We start from the raw sequence: 26,722 nt of genomic DNA on the forward strand, positions 1-26,722 counted from the left end.
CCCTCAGACTCTGGGGATAGCCCAAATGCGTAAGGGAAGAACATCGTCCAGGAGAGCATTGCAGAAATGCCAATTGTTCTTAAGAAGTTGGGGTCACTCATAGTGAGCAGGCCCCCAGACTAGGTCTTGTCAAGGCAAAGTTGAAAAGGAAGGCCTTCCAGGGGCATCCAGGCCCTCTGAATTTTTTCCTCCTTTTCCCGAAGCCTCATTCTAGCCTGGCAATCACACAGTACAAGTCCCTGTGCCTCTCTTGGGGGCTCCTCCCCAAAGCACCATTTACAAGGAGTCCCCAAGCCAACCAGTTCTCATTCCTCTCCAAGCTACTGAGAGCCTCTACCATGGCCCTAGTTAAATACTCCCCCTCAGCTTCTTTATATGTGTTGTCTTTCCCAATTATAACAGAAGTTGTCTGAGGGCAAGATCTATCCATCTTTCTTTTTTTTAAGGTTTTTTGGCAAGGCAAATGGGGTTAAGTGGCTTGCCCAAGGCCGCACAGCTAGGTAATTATTAAGTGTCTGAGACCGGATTTGAACCCAGGTACTCCTGACTCCAGGGCCGGTGCTTTATCCACTTAGCCACCTAGCTGCCCCATCTATCCATCTTTCTACTTGTATTTGTATTCTCAGCCCTTGACACAGTGTCTGGTATACAGCAAGCATTTAATAGATGCCAGCTAACAGACTGTATGAGAGGCCAGGTGGGATAACATGTGGTACAGGAGGGACATAGGCATGCCAGTCTAATCATCATGGAGAATGTACTAAGGGAAGTGGCAGGCAACAGTGCTGTAGAGAAAGGTGGAAGTAGAGAGGGTCCAAGGTATTTCCCATGGCTGCTGTCTTCTCAGGAGCTAGACCCCAGGGAGCCAGAAGTACTTTATCCTGGGGTGGCAGGGAGCTGTTTGAGTAGCAGAGTGCTGTGGACAGATCTGTGTTTTAGGAATATTATTCTGGCAGCTTGTGGATGATGAATGGAAGCAGGGAGGCCAGGGGGCATCCTCCAGTGGGGTGGGCCATGACATTCCTCATCCCTTGCAAAGGTAGGAATCATCACTGAGAATTGGCCAAAGAAAAAACAGATAGGCAGACAAGTCTCCACTCAACTCAGTATCCATCAGAATAAAGGCCCACACTGACTCACCAGACACAGAACAGAATGAGGGTCACCTTCCGGAGCCGAGGGTGCCGTAACAAGTCCAGAGCATTTCCCCTGGGAGCCGTCTTCTCTGGAGTCAGCTGAGGAGGGGAGACACAGAAGCATGAAGCCCATAGTCCCTGTGATGGAAGCCCAGCAGTCACGACTCCACTAAATTCAACTAACCTGGGCGAGGGTCTCTGAAGACACGCTGCGTTTGTTTATCGAGGCTACTTTCTGGATCAAGTCCTTGGCCTCCTCCACTCTTCCTCGGGTCAGAAGCCACCTTGCAGATTCAGGAAGCAACCTGCAGGATAGAAGGAAGGATTTTCCCACTGTCCTTTGCTCATAGCCCCGTCATGGGCATGCAAATCCAAGGCACTGAGCCACTAGGGATGGGAATTCTGTCCCCCTCCAGCAAGGCCTGGGCTTGGGGAAAATGTGGTAGAGTATGTCACTTCCTTGCACTCCCTCGGTCATCAGCTGCTCTCTGACTGGGCCATGAGGCAAGGATCAGTGAAGGTGAGAGAGGGCAGAAGAGTCATGGTGGGGAGAAGGGTTTATAGAGGTAACATGAGAGGAAGAGAGCAGGCTCTGCAGCTTTGGGTAGCCTTCTTCAAGGTCTCACAGGAAGAAGAATCCCTGCTCTCATTCCCTCAAAGGAGGCTGGCAGGAGCCGTGCACACAGCCACAAGTCCATGACTAATTAGAAGCCCTGTGTCTGAGGTGAGGCCTCGGCACCAGTGTGAGCTCCTTCAGGCAGGCATTGGTTCACTTCTATCTATCTATCTCCCCAGCGTCTAAGACAGCACTTAATAAATGATCTTGAATTACTACTGATTTCACTGGCCAATGACTGTGAGGAGAAGGCCGGACCTGAAGTCAGGAAGTTGTCATTGTTCAGACGTGTCCAACTCTTCATGACCCCATCTGGGGATTTCTGGTGGTTTTCTTGGGAGAGAATCACTGGAGTGGTTCACCATTTCCTTCTTCAGGTCATCTTTTCAGAGGAGGAAACTGAGGTAAACAGGGTGAACAGACTTGTCCGGGTCACATGTGTAGGAGACTGGATTTGAACTCTGGACTTTCTGACTCTAAGAAAAGCACCTTGCAGTACTACTTTGTATTAATTTCCTAGCTTTGTAGAGGATGAGTGTCATGGGCCATCCCACTGGAGGATGCCCCCTGGCCTCCCTGCTTCCATTCATCGTCCACAAGCTGCCAGAATAATATTCCTAAAACACAGACCTGTCCACGATACTCTCCTACTCAAACAGCTGGCTCCCTGGGGTCTGGTTCCTGAGAAGGCAGCAGCCATGGAAACGTGAAGATGATGTCCCCCCCCCCCAAAAGGAAAGTTTCTTGACAAGAGATACATCCTCAGGTTTCAACACAAGCCTTGATGCATAATACACTTAAGTCCTTGTTGATCAATCGATTGGTTTGCAAATCTAATAGAACCAGATAATAGGAAGCTGTCTTCATGATTTCAAGACCTCCTCATCTTCATCCTCCCCTTCCTTCTCCCTGTCTTCTCCCTTTCCTTCACCCCACTCTTCCTCCTTTCTTTCCTTTCCTTTCCCTCTTCCAATTCTTTTTTCTCCTTCCTCCTTTCTTTCCCCCTTCATTTCTTCCTCCCCCTCTCTCCCCTTTTCCTGTTCTTCTCCCTTTCTCTTCCTTCTCCCTCTCCTCCCCTCTCTTCTGTATTTTCTGGGGGTTTTTGTTAGGTTTTTGCAAGGCACTGGGGTTAAGTGACTTGCCCAAGGCCACACAGCTAGGTAATTATTAAGTGTCTGAGGCTGGATTTGAACTCAGGTCCTCCTGACTCCAAGGCCGGTGCTCTATCCACTGCGCCACCTAGCTGCCACCCCTTCTTCTTCCTCTTCTCTCCTCTCTCTCCCTTCCATGCTTTCTCTTCCATTTCTCCCCTCTGCCCCACTCCTCCTCCTTCCCCAGGTGCCTTTTATTCTTTCTAGGGACAAGAACTCTCAGTTCTCTTTTATTCTCCTCCCCTGAACTCTCTCTTCTGCCCCAACAGAGACTTGGCACAAATAGCTCCAGGTACGAAACTAACCTGATAATCCAAGCCATTGGCTTCCTCTCCTCAAATTCATCCAGGTTTTGCTCCCCTTCCCCAACCCAGGAGCTTAAAGGTCTGAGCCCCAACTTCAGTCCTTAACCACACACTCTCCTGAACTGGCCCCCTATGTGCGCCTCGGGACCATCTTGCCATTCACTGGACTGTGAGTCCCCAGTGTCAGAGTCTGGGATTTCTTCTCCTGAGCCCTCACACATTAAAGAATAACAGAAAGACCACTGACCTGGACCAGACTCCCACTCACCGTTGGCAATGTTAGACATCAACTGCAATAATCAGTTTTCAGTTTAGTCATTTTCCCCGCATCGTGTCCAACTCTTTGTGATCCTACGCGGGGTTGGATCCTACTCATTTTTACAGATGAGGACACTGAGGCAAACACGGTGAAGTGATTTGCCCAGGGTCCCACGGCAAGTAAGTGTCTGAGGCCAGATTTGAACTCAGGAAGATGAGTCTTCCCAACTCCAGTCTGAGACTTTATCCACTGTCGTGCTACCTTAGTCATCCTTGACCTGCATATACTTGAGTCTAAAAATACAGTGGTAGGTTCTAGGAAGAGGGAGAAAAGGGGTAGAGGGCAGGGGAGTGGAAAGCAAACGTGGGAGGGTGAGAGAAGCTGAGCTGTAGGGTGTGGAGGGGATTTAGGGCCCACCCAGAAGAGAGGAGCATGCTGGGACTGCTGGGAGGGTCACAGTCCTCCCTTGCTCTGCCCTTGCTCACCACCAATAGAAGAACAGCAGTAAGATTGGGGAGGTGCCCACAATCTGGAATAGCCTCCAGTTTCGAATTCCATAGGCCAGGCCGGCCAGGGCTATCTGCCCCACTGAGAAGCAGCACTGGGAGAGGACCACGGCCTGGGTCCGCTTGGAGGCACTGACCCACTCTGTAGCTGGGGAGGAGAGAGAGAGAGGACCAGAGACCAGTCACAGCTGGGCAGGACACACAGAGCTGCCCCTCATTCTTTCATTTCCAACCTTCCCCCTCAGATGACCTCCCATCTACTTTGTATAGGTCCTGCATGGCCACAGCTGGCTGCCTGGGATCTCCCCTTTAGAGTGGGAGCTCCTTGAGGGCAGGGACTCTGTGTCTTTCTTTGTATTTCCGAGCTTAGCACAGTCCCAGACCCAGGGTAAGCACTTAGAAATTCTTGTTGATGGATGGATGGATATCACCTCTTGTTTCCATCACATGACACACATGTGTGCACACACCATACATGTGGATGTACATAAAACATATACATGCTATACACATATATTCACATATACGTACACATTTTCTATCTTCCTATCTATCCAACTGTCAGTCCATCCATCCATCCGTCATTTTTCCATCCATCTATCTATCCATCTATCCATCCATCCATCCATCTATCTATCTATCTATCTATCTATCTATCTACCCATCCATCTATTAATCTAGCTAGCTAGCTATCATCTTATATACCCATCACAATGATCTGAGAGACTGGTCTTGCCTTTCTTTGTATCCCTAGCTACCTAGTGTCTGACACATAGTAAATGTGTAATTATTGATTGATTGCTGTTGACTGGTTCTCAGAAGAATCTTGAGAGGAAGGCAAAATAAGCAAATTGAGGCTTCAAGACTGCCAGGATTCTCCCAGGGTCATACAGCTAAAGCAGAGTCAGGACAAGAACAAAGGTTTCCTGAGCCCCCATTTTTATCATTTTTATCCAACCAAGGCACTTGCCTATGTCAAAGAAATAAATAATATTTAGGGTGTAAGAGGAAGAAACCTGCAGCTTGGAGGACTTCCTGGAGAAAGCAGAGGGGTGAGGGTGGCTGAATGTGCTTCCTGGCTGCATTGCCAAGCAAAAAATGAATAATATTAGGTTGCTATATATAGTTCCTACTAGTGGGGGCAATCCCTTACTGAAGATATTGTCTCAACTTTATGGTAACCATTACATGTTTAATGCTCAGGAACATTTTGTCTCCTCTTTGCTTCTGATTAGCTTCAAATTATCTAGTCTTAATGCTAATCACTATATTTCTAGATCTGTGTCAAATCAAGTGTAGGTAACCCATTTTTGACCATCTCCAGATTAAATTCTGGTTGATTACCCTCCTCCCCTTAAATGCCTTTAATGGCTTCAGTGATTTGAGTGTTCAGGGAGGAGCCCTCCGGTTTATCCACAGAGATCCTCAGACATGGGAAGGGTCTCAGAATGGGTCCCTTTGGCCAGTTCTCTCAGAGGTGCTGGGGACCTGCTCAGGACACTCACTCAAGGTCACGTTGCTGATGGCATAGCCAGCCACTGCCGAGGCCACAGCAAACCGGAGAGCCATATAGAGGTAGAAGTTAGGGACAAAGGCTGTCCCGATGCCAAACACAGCATGGAGAAGCAGCAAGATGAGGATGGTGGGCCTGCGGCCAATCCTGAGGGGACAACAGAGACAGGGAGGCAGGTGCCATTGTGAGCCTTGGGGAGCCTCTGGTATGAGGAAGGAGCTCTGGCATCAACCCTGAGGGATGCCCTCCCAAGGGTGAGATGCTAATCTTGGGCATTCCCAGGGGAGGTAATGACCAAGGAAGGGAACTGGTAGTTGAATCTCAGGTGAGAGGAAGAGGACTTACCTGTCACAGAGGGGTCCAAAGATGACTGCCCCAATCAGAAGTCCTGCCATGTATACAGACTGGGAGGTCTCCTTTTCATACTTTCGGTCACAGACCAGGTCAAACTGAAGGGAGCAAAGGAAATTGTTGTAGGTACTTGCCCACCCATGGGGTAGGTGGATGAGGTCAGTAGCCTACAGAGGTTGCTGACCTCTCCCTTTGAGCTGCCTTTCCTGACTTAATGGCCAAAACTCTCCTGAAGTGGAGGCCATTTATTTTTTATTTTCTTTTAGGTTTTTGCAAGGCAATGGGGTGAAGTGGCTTGCCCAAGGCCACACAGCTAGGTAATTATGCAGTATCTCAGGCCAAATTTGAACTCAGGTCCTCCTGACTCCAGGGCTGGTGCTCTATCCACTGTGCCCCTTAACCGCCCCACATGGAGACCATTTATAAGTATTATGAAGTGAATGAATGTTTGGGAGAAGAATTTCTTGAACTATATCTTAGTACATCAACTTTTAAAACTTAGATGTCTCTTCTGTCTTTACATCTTATTTTTAAAGACCTTCTCATTCTCCCAACCCAGTGAGAATTTCCCTTATATTAAAGGATAAAAAAAGAAAGTGTATATTTGTGCGTGTGTGCATGTGTGTGTGTGTGTGTGTGTGTGTGTGTGGGTGTGAGAGAGAGAGAGAGAGAGAGAGAGAGAGAGAGAATATGAATGTTTTCATGTCCTCTTAGACACCATTTAGTCTGGGTTTGTTTTATTGTTCTTTCAATTCACATCATTTTAGTCCTTGTTGTAGATAGAATTCATTATGCAAAACTTCATAGATTTCGAAGGGAAACAAGCATTGTTCAATATGTCTGCCACGTTCCACTGTATTTAACAAACATTATTTTATTTGATCTTCACAACAACCCTGGGGATGTCAGTGTTGTTACTTTCCTCTTTTTACAATAGAGGGAAAAGAGGCACAGAAGTGAAGTGACTTGCCCAGGGTCACACAGACAGTGTCTGAGGCTAGATTCAAACTCAGCTCTAACACTAACTGGCTACTTTATCTTGGGCAAATCCCTTAGTTTCTCTCTGCTTCAGGTTTCTTTTTCTCTTTCGTAAAGCCTCTGGGTATTCTTGCCTTGTCCTCTTTCTTTGTGCTTATCCTGCATGTGCTCACACAGTCATGTGTGGTTCCCCCTGATAGTGAGCCCTTTGATTCCATGAGCAGATTTCACCTTTCTTCATGTCTCTAGAGTCTAATGATAAGAGTGACCTCTCAGACTCAGTTCTGCCAGACTCAAGAACCACTGTTCTACCCAGTGGGCTATCTAAATGCCTTAGAGCTAGAAGGGGACCCAGATCATCTGGTCCAATCCCTTGATGTTATAGATGAGGGAACCGAGTGCTATTGAGATTAAACAACTCATGCAGATAGTATGTGGCAGAGTCAGGTCTTCCAGTGCTCCACTCGAGAGTCTTTCTGCAGGGCTCCTGCTCCTATGGCCTCTTTCACTCTGAAGACTCCAAAAGTTCAAAAGTCACTTGTTTCAACTTTAGTCCAGCAAGACATCCTCATATTGCATTCCAAACAAGTGGGGGGTTTTTTTGTAGCTGACCAGTGATGGGAAGCTCACTACCATATAACTTCTGAATAATTTGCATTGTTCAATTCTATTGAATTCTACAAATGGATCTGAAGCACCTACTTTTTGCCAAGTACTTTGCTAAGTAAAATAGTGTACAGACTACAGGAGAGAGAGAGAGAGAGAGAGAGAGAGAGAGAGAGAGAGAGAGAGAGAGAGAGAGAGACAACATCCACATAGACAAGTAAATAGGAAATAATCCAAGGAGAGAGAGATCATTAATAACTGGGGAAGGAGATGCTACTTGGGCATTGAAGGATGATGATTTAGCAAAGTAGAATGAATGGGGAAATGTATTCTAGAAAGGGGCTGCATGAGTAAAGACATGAAGGTGGAAATGGAAGACCAAGTGTGGGAACTAGCAAGATTGTGAAGTTTATGTTTTATTTTATAGAATCTTGGAAGGATTGAGGGCGGGGGGCAACACTGTCAGAACAGTGTGTTCAGGAAATTATATTTTTATATTTTATTTTTTGTTTTAGGTTTTTGCAAGGCAAACGGGGTTAAGTGGCTTGCCCAAGGCCACACAGCTGGGTCATTATTAAGTGTCTGAATCTGGATTTGAACTCAGGTCCTCCTGACTCCAGGGCCAGTGCTCTATCCACTATGCCACCTAGCCACCCCTAGGAAATTATTTTGGTAGCTACAAAGAGAATGGATTGGAGAAGGGACTAGAAGTTGGGAGACCAATAGGAAGGTCCTTATCACAGCAAGGGGGGACGACAACAGAGGAAAGGTGTAATATTGTGGAGATTTAATCAATAGGCCTTAATATGCAGTTCAGTTGATTGATGGGCAATATATCAGGAAAGGGAAAGGAGTCAATGAAGATTTCCAGAGTATGGGGTCAGGAAACCAGTAGAACAGTGGCACCCTCGATATAAACAGGGAACATTCAGAAAGCATTTGACTTTTAGCAGGGGATGAGTTTTGGGGGTTTTTTGGTAAAAAAAAAACCCAAGTTTGAGAAGCTAACAGGACATCCAGGTGAAGATGTCCAGCAGGTGTCTCCTGGCATCCAGGAGAGAGATAGGAATTAGTTCTGTATGTAACCCAAAGCTCCTGAACACTCTTTATTGGCAAAGATTGATTATTCAATAGTCTCTGCCTTTCTTTTAGGGGCAGAGTTGGTGAGAAGTAGGGATCCTGATCTTCCTGCTTCTGGTTTCAAAAGAGAAGACACGGGATGGCAGGCCCCCTTCAGGTCCCTGAAAGGAGAAACAGTTCTGGGAAGGAGCTGACCTAGAGGGGCTGGCACCTGGACGTGTCCCTCTGTCCAATTCACTATACTAGGAGCTTGGGATGAGATCAGGGACGCTCCTTCTTGGTTGAGCGGAAACATCCTTCTCATTGGGGAGATTCACTATTATCTAGGACACATGTTCCTTTGCACACTTTATTTAGATCAGTTTCACTGTCAATAAATGAGTTTATTTGGTGCGTGTATTTTTTGTGGAATTAGCATCTGTTGAAAAGGAATCCAGTGGGGTGGCTAGGTGGCACAGTGGATAGAGCACCAGCCCTGGAGTCAGGAGGACTTGAGTTCAAATCCGACCTCAGACACTTAATAATGACCTAGCTGTGTGACTTTGGACAAGTCACTCAAAACCCTGTTGCCTTAATTAAATAAAAATTTAAAAAAAGAAAAGGAATCTAGCTTTGGATATGCTGCTTGGGGTTCTCCTTTCCCTTTAAGTAATAGTGATCAGATTTGCAGCTTGGATCTAAAAAATATTTCCCCTAGATTAATATTTAAGAGTCCAGAAAGATAGAATTCAGGCTCAGAACCTTCTCTCCCTGAGGAGAACAAAATGACCAGCTTCTGGCCTCAACCTCCTGGCAAGGTATGAAAGAGAGGTTCATTCTTGCCTCCCCATGGGTTACATCTAGGCAGACCCATGTGGACAACACAAAATGGTACAAACTCCCTCTCCTAGAGTTTTAGGAATCATTCACATTGGGCCAAAGTCATGGACTTTGGAGCTGATGAAATCACATGAAAGAAGAAAGGAGGGCCAAATCTGAACTCCTGGGGCACCTATCTTTAAGGTTCTCTATTGCAAACAGAAATGGAGGCAGAGGAGTGGTCAGAGATGTGGGAGGCTCATAGAATTCACAGAATCATAGACTCAGAACTGGAAGAGACTTGAAGTTATCTAATCCAAATCTCTCATTTTGACAGATGAGGAAACTAAGGTCCAAGGAAATGAAGTGATTCACCTGGGACACGGGCACTTAGTGAAGACTTGTTGATTAGCTGATTATCCAAGGTCACATAAGGACTGAATGAGAGTATTGAAATTGGGTCTTCTGACTTGAAATGCAGGTCTCTGTCCATGACTACGTTGCTCCAAAGGGAGCAGTGTGAAAGCAGTGAGGGAGGAGAGAATTTCCCTGGATCAGTTTTTTTTTAGGTTTTTGCAAGGCAAATGGGGTTAAGTGGCTTGCCCAAGGCCACACAGCTAGGTCATTATTAAGTGTCTGAGACCAGATTTGAACCCAGGTACTCCTGACTCCAGGGCCGGTGCTTTATCCACTGCGCCACCTAGCCGCTCCGAGGAGAGAATTTCCAAAGGAAATAAGGAGTCAGAGAATCAGACCCTGCAGAGAGATGGAGGAGGATGAAGACTGAGCCAAGTCCATCAGTTTGAGTGGTGAAGAGATCATTGTTAACCTTTAAGGCAGCAGTTTCAGCCTAGTGCTTATGCTGAAAGACAGTCTATAAAAGGGAATGAGGAATGAGAGAGGTGATGCAGATCAGAGGAGATGACACTTTCTTTTTTGGTAGTTTAGCAATGAAACAGAGGAGAGATATGAAGATAACTTGTGTCAATTGACTACAAGGTCAATTGAAAACAATATTTTTTTTTACCATCAAGGAAGACCAGAACATGCTGGTCTTAGACTGAAGGAAAGGAGCCAATATAAATAGATAAGAAGAGATCCAATCTAGGAGAGACAGAGGGGCAACATCTCAATGGAGGAAGGCTGAATGGATCAAAGGCACTTGTAAAGAAATTGGCCTCGGAAGGGAGAAAGGACATTATTTCTTCAGAAACTGAATCAAAGGAGGAGGAAAGGTTAAAGAATCTTGTGTCTGAGTCTGGATTTGAACTCAGGTCCTCCTGACTCCAGGGCCGGTGCTCTATCCACTATGCCACCTAGCCACCCCTAGGAAATTATTTTGAAGACCAAAGGAGGATCTGCGCTCATTGGAGGGAGTACCCACATCAGAAATCTGTTGAAACACTAGAGAATGATCTTGTTCTCATTTTGCTACCATGATTCACTACTAATGCATATATACTTATTTTATGGTGCACTAAAAAACCCAAATAGATCTTCACATGGCCTGTGCTTGTTTAGATGACTTTTGGGTTTTTGTACGGTGATGGGTTAAGTGATTTGTCCAAGATCACATAGTTAGGCAATTATGAAGTGTCTGAGGCTAGATTTGAACTCAGTTACTCCTGACTTCAGGGATGGTGCTCTATCCACTTTGCTACTTAACCACCCCCTAGATGACTTTTTATTTATTTTTCTTAAAGATTTTATTTATTTGGATTTTAATTTATTTTTAATTTTAATTTTTTTTTTAGGTTTTTGCAAGGCAAATGGGGTTAAGTGACTTGCCCAAAGCTAGGTAATTATGAAGTGTCTGAGACCAAATTTGAACTCAGGTCCTCCTGACTCCAGGGCCAGTGCTCTATCCACTGTGCCACCTAGCTGCCCCCTAGATGACTTTTTAAGATTGGTAATAGGACTTTATATTTATCTCTATTAATTCTTGTTACACCTGGCCCATTATTCTAATCTGTTGAGACTAACCATTCAATCTATTACCTATACCTACATAGTGGAAGCAGCAGATGGTGAAAGAAAGAAAGATGGTTGTGATAGTCCTGGCAGACTGGAAGAAAAAGCCCATAACAAACCCAGAGGAAAAAAATACTTTTTTTAAGGAAGTAAAACTTGGATCACTCAACCTCTTTAGGTCTTACATTTTTTCCTCTGTAAAATGAAGGGACTGGAATCAATGACCTCTAAAGACCCCTTCTGGCTCTATATTGAGAATCCCATGACACTCTCAATAGAATCTTGGGAAATCATTTAATCTCTCTGTGGCTCAGGTTCATCCTCTATAAAATAAGCTTGACCTTGATGGCTTCTGAAGCCCATGATTTTCTAAGGGTATTAGAATAGGGAGGTCTGGAAGAGGACTGATCTGGACTTTGGGGACTGGCAGAGGCTGGGCAACCCTGTAGTAGCCATCTTGGCTACAGTCTATGGTTTCATCCTCGTTTGTGCTATGGGGCTGGACTGAAAGTCACTGTTTTCTCCAACAGGACCTGCCTTCCTCCTACTTTCCCAGCTGCTTAATGCTCTTGTTATGATGAGTGATGAGCAATTATTTCTTTGCTGAAAGTAAATATCAAGGTGCTGAGGGAAAACATCTCTACAAGGCTGTTACTTACTCTTAGGGATCATCTGCAAGTCATGCAATGCAGTCAGTAAGCATTTATGAAGTGCCTATAGTATGCTAAACTTTGGGGGATACAAAGAAAGCAAGAGACAGACGGTCCCTGCCCTCAAGGAGCTCCCATTCTATTGAGGAAGAGAGCATGGCAACAACTATGTTAAAACAATATAGAGACAGGAGAGATTGGAAATAATCCACAGAGACGAGGCACCAGGGTTAAGGGGAACCAGACAAGCTTCTTGTAGAACCAAGGTGTCAACAATGTGACCCCTGGGTCACATGCAGCCCACAACATTCCAAAAAGAAACCCAAACCAGATGAAAATTAATTGGGAAATAAATAAAATAAAAATGTAACAAAATACAGATACTATGTGTTTTCCAAGTCAACTAGAGGCCCACAGAGATCCTTATGTATGATTTAGTGGCCCTGGTTTCCAGTTCACACCACTGCTGGAGAAGGGAGGGTGTTCAGGCAGCCAGGGAGGCCAGGAGATGGAGAGAATGTTAGTGAAAATTCCTGGAGATGGGCTATGGAGTGTCTTATTTGAGGAATGAGGGGTGTTATTGCATCACAGACTCAGTGGGTGGGGGTGACAGGGAAGCGAGATGTAAGGAGGTTAGAAAGGTGGGATCCATGATGAAGGACTTGGAATGCCAACCAGCATGTTATATATGATTATGGAAACAAGGGGGACTCACTGGCATTGAATGAATGGGGGGGAGGGGAGCTGGGTTTTAAGAAACTGGGTTTACCAGCAGGGTAGAGGCTCTGGAGAGCAGGGACTTATTGATGATTTAGCCATGAGCTGCTGAGAAGCCAGGGGTCCAGCCCCTGCCCTCACATGTACATTTTTCACTCCTTGCAACCCCTCCCTCTAAAGCTTAGCTTCCTTCCTGGGCTGAGGCTTCGGAGATGAATCCATTCACCAGCTTCTCCCCACCTTATCTTACAAAAATCATAAAACCACAGAACATCAGAGCTGTATGGGAGCTCATTGTAATAAATAAACTATAGCTAAAAATGCATGTAGCCTTGCCAGTCATTGCACCAAACTTTACATTCTCATCTGATCCTCACAATCCTGAAGGTGGTATTATCACCATTTTACATGTGAGGAACCCGAGGCATGCAGAACCTAGGTGACTTGTCCAGGATCACACAACCAGTGTCTGAGGTCACATTTGAATTTGGGTCTAAATGCTGTACCACCCAGTCACCTCTAGGTCATAGGTCACCTTGTCCATCCCCAACTGCTTCATTTTCCAAATAAAGGAACTGAGCCCCCAAATTGAAAACTGATGTGCCCAAAGTTAACGTAAGATAGTTGCCAAGGCAGAATTTGAACTAGATCTGGCACCCAACAAAGGGCTCCTTCTATGGTACTGGCTCCTGATATTAGCTGACTTAGTCCCCAAATAACATTGGAGACCCTCAAAGGGAGCATTCACAGCTCCAGGTGAGTGAAGTATTTTTAAAGATTAGAAAAAGCAATTGCCACAGTGAGAAACAACCCGCTGGAATTCGGGGTGATATGGTCCATTGAGGAAGAAAGGAAACTATCTCCTTTGAGTTTTACAACAACCCTGGAGGTAGGGGCAAATTTCAAGTTGAGGAAACTGAGGCAGGTGGTGATTAAGTGGCCTTTTTCCAGGGCCAGTGATCTCTCTACTGTGGCACTCAGCTGCCTGGGACCAGGAGTCAGGGGACATTCTAGCTCTGTCACTTGGGGAGGGGGGGGGGTTGCATGGGTTTCCCTTGAAAATCTTCAGACTCCAAGCCTAGGAATCCATCTCTCAATCACATCAATGCTCCAGGCGCTGTCCAAGGTAGTGAGACCCAAAGCTAAAAATGGAGGTAGTCTTCACCCTGAAGGAGCTTACATTCTGTCAGTGGGTGGGACAAGGAGATGCTTGGGAAGTTCTGACCCAGGACTTGAGTTCAAATCCTCATTCTTGTTCCATCTACTGGCTGAACTAGTTTCCTACTCTTAGGTCCCTTTCAGCTCCAGATCTATGACCCTATCATCTCACTGGATCCCTCCTTGGCATGCTAGATTGATCACTACTCCATCATGGTACTTTGGGAATGCTGGGGAAGATGTGGATGAATACACATTATTCTTGGCCATGAATGTGAAGGTATGAGAAATGTTACAACCGATTTGTCTTTTGACAAAAATGATCTTTTTTTTAAAGCTTTACAAATCACTTTACAAGATCATAGGAGGACTGGGTAATAAGGATCAAGTCTACAATATGTGTAGCCTGAGGCTAACCCATTTGGGGGTCTGGTGAGCTTGCTTCTGGGTGTGTGAAATAGAGAGCCCCTTCCAGACCCCTCCCCACTTCAGAAAATGAGCAGTTTTCTTCTTGGCTTACTGTGTGGTGACAAAAACTTTTAATTGGTCTGCAAGTCAGAAAACAGTGCCTACAAAAGGTTCAAGAGGGTGACCCTGATTCTCTTTCTAAGTAAACGCTCTCTTGCTCTTTTCTCTGGAGGCAAGTGAAGCAAAGAATTGCCGTGAACAGGGAATGCCTCCTCAGCTTGCCACCATTTGTCCATGACTTCATGGATCCTCTATTTTTCCTGTTCCTATTGTGCTAGGTGAATGGGTATCTAGGAGTGAGAGTGCCCAGTGGCACTTGGATACCTACCAGTCATCTGAGGTCATCCATTGACAACTGGAGGTCTTGATGTGGTGGCTACAGAATCCAGGTCCAATAAAGACCAATTTGACCCAGAAGTCAGCTCGGTGGTGACTTCATAAGGGGCAAAAAAGGACTACTGCCTTTCACAAGCTGTATTCTGCAGCAGCATCCTCGTGGAGGCTACTCTCCTTGAGGACAGTGAGGGTGTGTGGTGGGGAAATGTTCCTATAGATTTGGAGGGGATGCCACTCTATTTTGGTTCTTGCTGGCCCTGGGCAGTACATTTTCTTTTGTAAATGCTATTTGATGTTAACTGTTGACTGGTAATGGGAAAATATTAAGTTAGTAAGTGAAACTGGGGAGTCCTCTGATAGGGGCTCAAAAACTGTAGGTTAGGAAACACTCCCACAATGCTGAGAACAGAGGGAATAGCCACTTTCCTACACCACGAACCAAGAGAGGTGCTCCAGAGGCTGCACGAATGGAATCTTTTAAAATTCTGGACTTAAGATGCTAGAGTAAGAAGCCATGGTTCAAATCCTATTATCTTTGAGGTCTAATATCTGTGTGGTCTTGGGCAATTCATTTAATCTTCTTGAGTCCAGGAGAGTAAAGTGCTTTTTTTTTAGGGGTTTTTTTTTGTTTCTTAGGTTTTTGCAAGGCAATGGGGTTAAGTGGCTTGCCCAAGGCCACACAGCTAGGTAATTATTAAGTGTCTGAGGTCGGATTTGAACTCAGGCACTCCTGACTCCAAGGCCAGTGCTCTATCTACTGTGGCACCTAGCTGCTCAAATAATTCATTTTTAACAAATTTATTTCAGCTCAGCTCAGGAAATAAGGCTCACTTAGATACCCGTGGGACCTGTGGACTGTGGCTTAGCTTCCCAGCTCAGCCAGCTCTCTCAAGTTCACTGAAAGAACCATTGCCTGATTTCTGCTTCTGTTGGCTGAAAGCAAACTTTTCTGGCACTCCTTTGACCTTAGAATAAGCCTGTCCCTTCTGTTGGCCCTCTTGCTCACTTGCCTGGTCCCCTTCTGATGGCACATTAGCCTCCCCCTCCCCCTCCTCTCTCCCAGTGTTGGCCATTTGCTGGCCATTTTTCCATTTCTGTTGGATGTACTAATTTCTCCTTCCCCGGAATCTCACCATGGGGTATTTCTCTTCTTTGATCTCTTCTGGTCTCATGCCAGACTCTCTAAGCCATGTGGTCACCTGTTAAAACATCAGTACACACAGGCCCCATCACTGGCAGGGAGCATGACGGCCAGGCTTCTTGGAGTGCCCAAGAAGTCATTTAGTCCCAATGGCTTTGCTAAAAACTTACTGGAAGTGGATCAAAGTCACAGAGAGTTAATGGAAAACTTATGTTGGGGAAACTAACCAACAAGGCCAATGGGATCCTCTATTCTAGTGAGGCCTTGGTCAAGACCCCTATTCAGCAGAATGTGTCTGAGAGACTTTCTATACTGTAGAATCCCCTTGGTCAACAACAAACTGCTATACCGCGTTTGTCCACGATGATGGTGGTGGAATGAATCCAGAACCACCTTTATCTCCTGGGGGAAGAATTAGCAGGCAGCCCTTCAATCTGGAGGAATTAGGGAAATGAGCTAGACTGAGGTTGTGGTGGTCAACAGTGTTGAATCTATAGGTAGGAAGGATAAGGGCTAAGAAAAGACATTTAGATTCGCCAATTAAGAGATCACCTTTTCAGGAGAGTTTCAGTTAAGTGAGGAGTTCTAACTAGATATCTGGGGTTCAAGAAGTAAATGTGAAATGAGGAAAAGATGGCAATGAGTGTAAAGAGTTGTTTACAACTCTTTCAATGGATTTAACTGAGAAAGGAAAGGAAAAATAAAGGATGATATGGGTTGAGGGGATATTGGGGTTGGCAAGTGACAGGTTCTGAGGGTGAGGGAAATGTAATTAGGCAACAGGGAACAAGTGAAACAATAGCGGCAAATGGAGATTAAAGATGGGGAATAATGGGTGGGATAAGTTGGCAAGATTGGGTTGATACCAATGGGTGACCATTTATTTGGTATATTGTAATGAAGATTCCTTTCATGGGCTTTATAGCCTTTGGGTTTCCTTATAGCTCTCAGATCCTGTGATTCTGTGGGTAGGGAGGGAGAGGTAAAAAGGCAAGGAGAATGTGTCTGGGAAATGAGTTCATGCTCATGTAGCTGAAAAAGAGGAGAGAGGCATCTTCAACCTCTTACTCAACACATCTCAGGGAGCAGGAGGCAACTGCTAATGAAGAGGAAACCAAAATCAAAATAGCCCATGCTATTCCCTCCTCTCCTCTACCTCTTCTGGCCCTGAAGTTCCACCACACCCTTGAAGTCTTCCAAAGCTACTGTGTAGTAGAGAATGAGCAAAGCAGATGACTTGGGTTCAACGGTCTTGGCTCAGGTGGCTGAGCAACTGTGTGACCTTGGCCAAACCAATTAAAATCTAGGTACATATTAGGTACAAGACCTCAGTTTCCCTATCTGTAAAAGGAGTCCATTGAGGTAGATGATCACACCCACAACTCTTGTTCCCCATCTCTGTTTAGGGCACTGTTGCCCATCTCCCAGTCTAATCTTTGGTACTGCCTTGTGGCTTCATTTGATTATTCTGTGTGTATCTTGCCTTTCCCATGAGGCTCTAGGGTCCTTGAGACCAAAGTCCAGGTCAATGAATAAACAAGCTTTATTGATCAATGCCTGCAAGGAGCTAAGAGCTGGGAGACAAAATGAAATGGTCCCTGATGTTAAGGAATTGAAGTTCTGCTGAGGGAGACAACAGGAACACACAAGTAAGTAAACTGTGTAAAACAAGTACAAAGTAATGGCAGGGATGGGGGAGCCTTGTTAAGGAGGTGGCATTGGAGCTGAAACCAGGGGGTACAAGAGGCAAAGGTGAGAAGGGAAGGGGAAGCCCTCAGAGGGAGAGAGGATGGGAACAAATATACACCAGCAGGCATTGACAGCCCCTCCATTAGAATTAGCCATGACTAAGATACACCTACATGGGCTCCCCTAACATCATAGTGACAATCTAGAGACAATCAACAAAATACTATGAATTCATACTTTAGTCACCATTCTGGCACTCCCCAATGGGCTTTTACCAACTAAAGGGAGACTGAGCCATGAGAGATCCTCTCCTCCTCTATTTTCCTCCCAAATTGCAAGCTCCCTAAGGGAGGTCCTCATATTGGTATCCAGCAAATTATCCTATATGTGCATGTAGCTTATGCAGCTAAACAAGACTGGGAGCTCCTTGAAGGCAGGAATTATTTTTGCCTTTCTTGGTATTCCCAGCTCTTTCCACATCCCAGTCAAAGTGGTCCCATCACCCTGCCAGGGCTCTATCCCTTTCTGCTGTGTTGGCTCTTGGTGAAGCAAGGAGACAAAAGAATTCAGATATGATGGAGTCACCCTTTAATGACTGGACCTGATCCATAATGTTTCTTGAGTTGATAAAACTACAGTTATGTGAGAAATCCTCCTCAGAGTTTCCTCCCAATCATCGGTCTTCCCCAACAGTTAAGTTTTGTCTATTTCTATTTGAGTAAAAGCCCTGATTTCCACCCCGCACCTGAGCTTAGCCAGATTTAAGATCAACTCAATAGTCCCAGGGTTCCCTAGCAGCCACCCCAGATGCATCTGCCTTTGGGTCTTGGTGGATCCTGGAGGCGTCCTGCCATATTTAAGTAGTCGGAATGCTGGCTAGGTCTTCTGGGATCACTGGCATTAAATCACGGGAAGAAGAGCTTCTCATAATCATTCTCATCCCCAAAGTGAAACAACGGACTCTACAGGCCAAGGATCCTCACTCCAGAGCCTCAGACATCCTTTGGTTTAACCCCCTCCTCTTCCAGATTAAGAAACAGGTCCAGGGAAATAAAAAAACTAGACCAAGGTCACACAGGTGACCAGTGGCAGGGCTGGGATCTGAACCCATTCATCTCTTAATTTGGGGATTAAGAACAAGATGTGATTGGGGCCTTACACCCCATTAGAGCTGGAAGGACCCAAAGACTGAGGCCATCTTGCCCAGATCCCTCTATCACATGAGCATTCTCATCTAATCACAGCAGAAAGACTGCTAAGAGTTTATACTTTACAAATATGAACTCATTCAATCCCATGACAACTCAGCAAGGTAATGCCACAACTGTCCCCATTTTACAGGAATCAGACAAAGAGAGGTTAAGTGATTTTCTCTGGGTCACAATGTTGATTAAGTCTGACTTAGGCCTTCCTGATTCCATATACGAATGCTCCATCCACTGAGTCACCCAGAGGAGTGAGGACACAAGTCCAGTCAGGGGAAGAGAGAGTCAGAGGGGTGGGAATAGGAATGGGTGAGTTGGGAGGGTGAGGCAGAAGTAGCCAGCCAGAGAATGGAACAGCTATAGCAGTTTTTGAATGCCTGGCTGACCCCGGAGAGGACGTAGGTTCTGTTTTATAAAGTGTCCCAATCCTCTGGAGTGGGGCCCATTCTGGGCCCTCTAAGACTGTACTTGGGACTCAGGGGGTTTAACCCAGGGTGGCATGAGGCCCTTCCAACCCTGGGAAGCCTCAGAAGACATTCATGCTAGAAATGGCCAGGCATTCATAACTAGAGCTGATGCCAACTCTTCTCGCTAAGTCACACCATCTAAGTGGCCTCGCTCTCCCCGTGAGTAGAGGGATTTGGACAAGATGAACTCACTCTTCAAGTCCTTCCAGCTCTAATCTATGATCTGACATTACCCATTTGGGCTCCCAGGAAGCCTTGACCATCCAGGTGGATCCCCAGGGGAACGCCACAAGATTGAGGCTGCCTTCCTGGGTTGGCTTGCGGCCCCGACCATCAAACAATTCGTCAACTCAAATGGCAACCTTGCCTGCCCAACCTCATGCGAGGCTATGGTGTACCGGAGAAAAGAGGGCAAGATAATCCCCAAGACAGAGGTTGAAGACAGAAAGCACCGACAGACCTATGCACCTTAGTGAATGTTTAATCTCTGGAGGCTTTCCACCTTCCCCCACCCCAGGACCCCTTCTCTGCATTGCCTTGCTGGCAAGAGCAGAGAGAAAACAAACATGGTAGCAAAGAGAAGTTGGGGGAGCTGGCCTGGAGGGTGGGGTTGGTCAAGAGAAGCATCATTTCTGGTTGGGAGATCAGGGCTGGGCTCGATGAGAGAATCTCTGAAGGTCAGTCACTCTGAGTCTACGTGCCTTAACTATGACGTCGTTCTCCTTCCAAGGAGAGACCCACCAAGTCACAGAAGATAGGAAGCTTCTGTCTCTGGGGACAAGTGTGATGAAAGATGGTTGGAAAAGTAAGAGATGGATCACTGGGAACAGAAAAGCTGGGGTGAGGAAGGAGGAGGAGGAGAGCCAGAGCTCAAGTTAATCAATGGATTGGGAGAAGGGTTGGGATGAGAGTCCCATGGTAAGATGGTTCCAGGGAGATAAAAAGGGATCCCAGGGCTGTTCCCCCACATTGACTGAACTTAGTCAACTCTAGGGTTTCAGGAAGGGCCCAAAGGACAAAGGTTGGGGGTAGAAATGTGTCTCACTGACTCCTGGTGAGACCCCCCCCAACCCAAACTACCCAGGAGAAGGGCTATAACTGACTCCAAGAACCCCCAGAGCCCCCCCATGATCCTGGATCATCCAGGTCTACTGTCTCCCATTTTGCAGAACAGGAAAGGGCAGAGAGGATGCTCTGCCCAAGGGAGACAGACACAGGTAGGCAGAGAAAGGGAGGGAGGCAGACAGAGGAGAAGGGATAGCAGGAGACTCCACCTCATTCTCCAGGGAAAGTGGCTTCTTCTCTGGGTACACCCAGCCCTCCTGGCAAGGCTGGGTCTCATTGAGGCCGTAGTGGTGGATGTCCTCAAGGCTCCAGTCCTCAGGGGGTGGCACATACATGAGGCAGGACTCCCAGTCTCCAGTCTCCGTCCTGGGCACACTGAGATTCAGCTTCTCCTCAGCAGTCAGGTTCAGTCCATAGCTCTGGAGCCAGCCAGGAGGGGCACAGTGATGTGGCTCATCCAAAACCATGAAGACCTGGGCAAACATGTAGTAGGCTGACAAGAAGTTGGGGATGCAGAGAAGTAGGAGGAGCCGGACCTGGAAGAGACCGAAGCCTCCGATCTCTGCCAGGACCTGGGCAAAGTCAGCAGCCATCGTCAGCCGTGCTCTGCTCTGCTCTGCTCTGCTCTGGGCTGGGCTGGGCTGTTCCACTAGATGCTCTGGGGCCCGGCCCAGCCCACGAGCACGTCTGCTGAGACTGGCAACAGGCTGCATTTAATGTTTAATCTGGCCTGGCTTAAGCCTTATCAGCCCCGACTTGTAAAACTGGTGGCCTTAGTGGACCTCGGCCAGGGATGGGAAGCAGAGAGAAAGTGATGGGGGGCAGAGATTAGGACCAAGGGGGTCAAGTTAGGGAAGGGGGGCTGGGATCACATGGAGCCCCAGAGGCCTCAACCCCAGCCACTTGGAGAGATGAAGGGCTCCCTGAAGCCTGCAAGATTCCCGGGCCATAGGCTTAGACAATGCCCTCCACCTTACCAGGAAGTCAGCCCCCATCCATGACCTCATCCACCTCACAAACACAAGCTGCGGTTTTTACAATCCGACTATCTCCAAAGTTATCTCCCAAGTAATCTTATCTTGCCTTGCTGCTCGGTCCCATGGAGTTCTCAGGCCCCATCCCAGGCCTGGTGCTCCCAGATGCTGGCATTCTCAAACCCTTCATCTGAAGCACTGGCGCCTCCCTGGGCCAAAGGATGGAGACACGTCACATTTAGCAGGGAGACTGTGTGTGATACACTCTCAGAATTCAGAAGCGGGAGAAGGGAGCTCCTCTTTCAGCCTGGGCCTCAGAGTCCATGGGGCTAGCTCCCACGGAGCAGTCCAGAGCCTTCCCCAACAAAGGGGCCAAGAGGGGGCCCGGGCCAGTAACCTCCTCTGGGTAGTGGTGCTAGAGACCCTGGACTGGGACTAGGGAGGAACCAGAGGCCCAGGTGGATGTAGTTCCTTGGTCAAAGCCTCCTGGGAGGAACGAGGCAGGCAGAATGCGAACTCAGATCTTCTGACTCAATAGCTCTCACTCGACGCAGATCAAGAGAATTCTGGTGAAAACTTCCCACCTGATTTAGGGCCTCCCCACCATCAGTCCCTTTAGCCAGGTCAGAAAGGTGTCCACGGACCCCACCACGATGGGCATAGGCGATGCAATGAGGCCACGGACCCTTCAGCCCGGGCCTCTTCTTGGCAGGACAGGACAGCCAACTCCCACCGGCCTCACTTGGCCACAATAAAGAGCGTCAGCCTCGGCCATGGACAATTTGTTCTTTATTGATTAAAAATGAGGGGAACGTGCAGTAAAATACAAAGTCAAAAAATAAAAGGGGGGGGGGGACCGGCTGAATAGTTGACATCTTTTGTCCTTTCCCGTCCACACCGGTGTAGAGGAGCCTCCTTCTAGTTCTCCGAGAAGTAACTCCAGGTCTCGGAGCTGCCTCTAGGTTTGGTTCAGAACTTACCAACCACAAAAACCCTAACAAATCCATTAGCCGTGTTAGAAAACCCCACCATTCCGTGACTACCTGTTGGCACTGATTCTGGGCCTGGTCCAAACGCAGGCCCTCGTGCTGCTCCCCAGCCCAGCCAGAGAGGGTGGGTTTGGAGGAAGGAGCCCCTCCCTCACTGGATCAGCCAGTGTCCCTCCTGCGCCATTCCCCATCCTATGGTTTCTCAGCACCACCACACAACAAATCAACGAGGCATGTGTGCATGCCCCAAGAAATAAGAGTAATAATACTGTCCCAGGGCTTGCTAGTTGTTTCCTTAGACCTCAGTTAGGCAAAATTATTAAAAAAAAAAAGAGACAAATAGTGCCCTTCCTACCTTCTCAACTAAATGGAATTGCAGAACCAGGGAGAGGTGCCCTAGGATGTCGAGGCAGAGAGGCCACTCCTGACCCCCCTCCTGCCTGAGGCTGGCTTTCAATGAAGAGGGCTCCCATGGGACTGCACTTGTCCCAAACAATCTCATTCTCTCCCCCTTCCTCACCTCAAGCTCGAGATCCTCCCAGTCCTGTGCCCCCCCCTTCCCATTTCCACCGGGGTCTCCAGCCCTCATCAGATCTGCCCCTTCCCTACCCCAGAGCCTAAAAAGGGGCTGGGGAGCTCCAAGGCTCCCAGGACTGTGTGCTCCAGTTTGGGAATGACCTGAAAAGGCAGGAGGATCTCCAGTCATTTGCAGGAAGCAGCCCTCCCCAGCTTTTCACATCTGGGAAAGGGGAGGTTGTGCTGGCGACCCCAACAGCCAAGAGCAGGATACAAAGGCCTGTTGTGAATTTGTAGAAAAAGCCCCAAGCCCAGGGATTCCACCCCTATTGTGTTCTAAGTGTCTCCTTTATATGATTCCTGTAGAAATCTCTCCTAAAACCTCGCTGGCCTGGGCACATTTCAGAGGAGGGCTGAGCTGGGGAAGGGGGCTGGGAGGCTCCTCTACACTAAGCAGACAGTGGGGGGGGGGGGTGCTGGAGGCAGGCCGGGCTGGCTTCATGCCTCTTTTTATTGCTATGAAAGCCTCAGCCTTGTTCCCCCCAGACCCTTTCCCAGTCTACTGAGAGGGTCAACTCATGGGAGGAGAGAGGCTGGGATCAAGGAGTTTCTTTTCATTTAATCTCAGTGGTAACAATCACCACTTCCCCAATGATCTCCGTAATGACACAGCCTGAGGTTCTCAGGGCCTCCCCACTCTGCCCAACCTCAGGCTGGGCAGGAAGCCCGGGGGAAGGCCAGTGGCCCTCCAGGAGGAGGGGGAGGCCATGGGGCCTCAGGAAAATTATCAAGAACATGAGCAGTAAAACTGGAAAATTTCAGGCCAATTACACGGAAAACTGTGCTTATTATGTCCTTCTATAGTTGCTAGGAGTTACACCAGGACCAAAGGAAATAATCTGCAATTAAATTCTCTGGTCATCCACTGACCAATCTTTCATGGCTATAGTGCCCCAGTCTCTGGGGAGGGTGTGCCCAATGACAAGGAACACCAGTGGAGACCGCAGAAGCTGGGCATCCCACGGTGCCGGGAGGAGGAGGGCCTCGAGCTCCGTGGCACTGTCAAGTAAGGCAATAATAGCCTGACAGGCCCCACAGGACCCACAGGCTGCGGGCATCCAGTCCACGTGTCCGAGACGAAGGGGAAGACACGACTTGGGCAGGTGATCAGCTTATACACGGAGCGTGTCATGGCGACTTTGGTGAGCTGAGGCCAGACAGTGGTGATCCAACAGGGGGGAGGGGGAAGGGCAGACCCGGGTTCTTTGGCAGTAGTGAATTTTAGGCCAACAGAGCAATAGAAATATGAAGTGTGGGTTCTCCGTGGGGAAGCTTCCTCTGCGACTGTGGTTTAGCTGATGCTGAGTTGTGCAAATCCTATAAGTTTGCCATCATCAGGAATATCTGAGCCTTCCACACCAGATGCCTGAGGACCAAAGAGAATGAGAGTCTGGATTTTGGGGGCACCATCACTGGACTCTAAAGGGGGCAATGAGAATTAACCTAGGGCCTGGAAGAGAAGCTCAGCTCAGGTGCGGGGCTGCTGAGGGAGTGGAAGGGAATCTAATGCGAGTGTCTTCTCAAGGAGCAACGGGGACAGAACAAAAGTCTTATGCCTTCGGGAAAAGAGGGAAACCGATGGGGAACAGACCAGCCAGGGGAGGATTTGAGGACCCGAGGGGACCTTGCAGGATCACTCCATCCTCTTCCCTGAGAGCAGCAGGGACAGGGTTTGGGGAAGAGGTCTCTGGGGAAGAAGAGCTGAGGCCTGCAGGAGGGAAGGCCTGGCTCCTGCTACTCTCACAATCTCCGTAGGGAGTGGGGCCGCCCAACTACGGAGCCCAAGTCTGTGAAGAGAGACGACTTCCCACAGGGGAGGGAGGGGAGAGGAGGAGGAGGAGGTGGAAGAGGAGGAGGAGGGAGAAGGAAGGAATACCAGTTTGAAAGTGACAGAGCGATTTGACTGAGGTTCTTCCACAATTTTCTGCAAATTAGCTGCCACTGTAATCACACAAAGAAACAATGTTAGGCCAAGCAGTTCCACGCTCATGAGGGAACCAGAACCAGACTCAGGTGCGCAGCCAGAGGGCCCTTTCCTCCAACCCCTCTCAGAGTGGTCCTACCTGGAACTGAGGCATTCCCAAACTGGGCCAAGTCAGATGGCTGGGAGGCTCAGGCTCGAGTGCCCACTGTGTGGGATGGAGAAGCCTCTGGCCCAAAACAAAGCTGCCCAGGTGGATGGCCCCCACCCCCATTTCCTAGACCATGGCCCTGCTGGTTCTGATCTCCTTGGTATTCAGGCCAGGCTCCTTTACTACAGATCAGATAGTTCCAAACTCATTTCTATCTGTGACTTGGTTAAGGTCTCCCATGGGCCTCAAGGGCTGGAGTCATCTAATAAATAGCCTAACAGAGTCTGTCCACCCATCTGCAACTGTCCCCAGGTGCCCAGCAAAGGCCGGTCACCCACCTCCTCCCAGACAAGGAGTCACACAATCACAGGCGCCCAAGTGTGAACAAGTTACCTATGACTAGGTCTCTGCCATCCACGAGGCCGGCAGAGATGAGTTCCTGTGATACACCATCAGCTGTGTCTGTGAAGACAAGAGAAGGTGATGTTTGGTGCCCATCTGACAGCTGGATGCCGACCATCTGGCCCTGCTCAGCCCAAACCTCTCCCTTCATCTGTCAAGTGGAGTACCCGCTGCCCACTAAGCCAACGTAAAACATGCAAATGTCTGAAGCTGAGAAGGTGCCATTGATTTTGAAGTGAGACCAATGCTGACTTGGATTTTTCAAAGGTGTCTATTAAAAAGGAAAGGAGGTAGCTAGGTGGCACAGTAGATAAAGTATGGGCTGGAGGAAGGAGAACCTGAGTTCAAATCTAGTCTGGCCTCAGACACTTAATAATTACCTAATTGTGTGACTTTGGGCAAGTCACTTAACCCCACTACCTTGCAAAACACACACAGACACACATACATAGCAAAGCACAGTCAGCCAAGCCCAGGAGAACTGGGTGGTCCCACCAGCACCATGACCAGAGTTTAGGCTAAGACCCAGAATGAGCCATGGACCACAAAAAGTTTTTTTTAAAATGATCATGGGACAAGAGAAAGAAGAGGTTTCGAAGAAAATCTCCAAACCCAAAGCAGCCTGGCCTCAACGAGCTGACATCCGGCATGGGGAACTAGCATATGCCAACTCGGTGACCAAAATCCATGCAAAGCAAGCATGTGGTCACTTTGAGGGGCAGGGGGCAGAGGTCTGGAGTATGAAGGACAGTCAGGAGAGGCCCATCTAGAAAGACGGGGGGCTCCAGGCCAAGAAGAGTCTCCATGCCAAACAGAGAGCTAATAGGGACTCTGAGATGCTTGCTCCAAGCCAACTCATCAAGGTCAGACTTGCATCTAAGTCAGATGAAATGGGGAAGCATGGGGAGGGTAGCCTGGAATCAACAGAGGTCTAAAGCCCTAAAAGGGGCTGTGAGAATGGAGGGAGGTGGACAGAGATGAGATGTTCAATAGGATTTGGTAAATGACAGGATATAGGGGGAGCGGGAAAGCCAAGAGAATGATTCCCAGCTTGTTCACTGAATGATTGGAAAGATGGTGCTGTCCTCCCTAGAGGGAAGGAAGTCAGGGACAAGAGTGAGTTGGGGTTTTTCGGGAGGGTAAAGGGGGGGGGGGGTTGATGACTTCCACTGTGGATTTTCTGACTTTGAGATGTCTATGGGGCAGCCAGGTGGGATGATCCAGCAGGTTGGTGATGTGGAATTACAGCTCAGAAAACAGATAAGGGCTAGATATAGATATGTGGGAACTACCTGGATAGAGGGGAGAACTGGTCCACAGGAACTGATGAGTCACCCAAAGAGAGGCTACAGGGAGAGGGTCCAGAACAAAGCCTAAGGACACTTAGGTAAAAGGCACAGGATGTGCAAAAGAACTTGAGAAAGACTGGTCAGGCAGTAAGGAGAAACAAGAGAGTCTGGCATTGTGAAAATCCATGGAAGACAAACTGTCCAGGAAGAGGAAGTGGTCAACAGATCAGAAATCACAGAGAAGGAAAAGAAGA

At 47.8% G+C, this 26,722-nt stretch overlaps 2 protein-coding genes across 4 annotated transcripts in view; both read right to left on the bottom strand.

Annotated features, from left to right (window-relative positions):
• The window catches only part of LOC141496613 (solute carrier family 22 member 13-like), a 35,777-nt gene extending 13,976 nt beyond the window's left edge, over positions 1-21,801 (bottom strand). For both annotated transcript variants that reach the window (XM_074199123.1, XM_074199122.1), the window contains exons 1-6: positions 20,376-21,801; positions 5,832-5,935; positions 5,479-5,633; positions 3,953-4,121; positions 1,321-1,441; positions 1,141-1,235 (exon numbers count right to left, since the gene is read on the bottom strand). In XM_074199123.1, the coding sequence (XP_074055224.1) occupies positions 1,141-1,235; positions 1,321-1,441; positions 3,953-4,121; positions 5,479-5,633; positions 5,832-5,935; positions 20,376-20,879 (1,148 nt within the window). In that variant the 5' untranslated portion in view covers positions 20,880-21,801. The remainder of the gene's footprint in view (positions 1-1,140; positions 1,236-1,320; positions 1,442-3,952; positions 4,122-5,478; positions 5,634-5,831; positions 5,936-20,375) is intronic.
• Positions 21,802-21,909: 108 nt separating this feature from the next.
• The window catches only part of OXSR1 (oxidative stress responsive kinase 1), a 94,492-nt gene continuing 89,679 nt past the window's right edge, over positions 21,910-26,722 (bottom strand). Inside the window, exons 16-18 of one of the 2 annotated variants that reach the window (XM_074199125.1) lie at positions 25,171-25,239; positions 24,582-24,646; positions 21,910-24,071 (exon numbers count right to left, since the gene is read on the bottom strand). In XM_074199125.1, coding sequence (XP_074055226.1) covers positions 23,997-24,071; positions 24,582-24,646; positions 25,171-25,239 — 209 coding nt within the window. In that variant the 3' untranslated portion in view covers positions 21,910-23,996. The remainder of the gene's footprint in view (positions 24,072-24,581; positions 24,647-25,170; positions 25,240-26,722) is intronic. The other variant, XM_074199126.1, reaches the window with a different exon arrangement.

Source organism: Macrotis lagotis, chromosome 8 (assembly GCF_037893015.1).
Source record: "Macrotis lagotis isolate mMagLag1 chromosome 8, bilby.v1.9.chrom.fasta, whole genome shotgun sequence".
Lineage (NCBI taxonomy): Eukaryota > Metazoa > Chordata > Mammalia > Peramelemorphia > Peramelidae > Macrotis > Macrotis lagotis.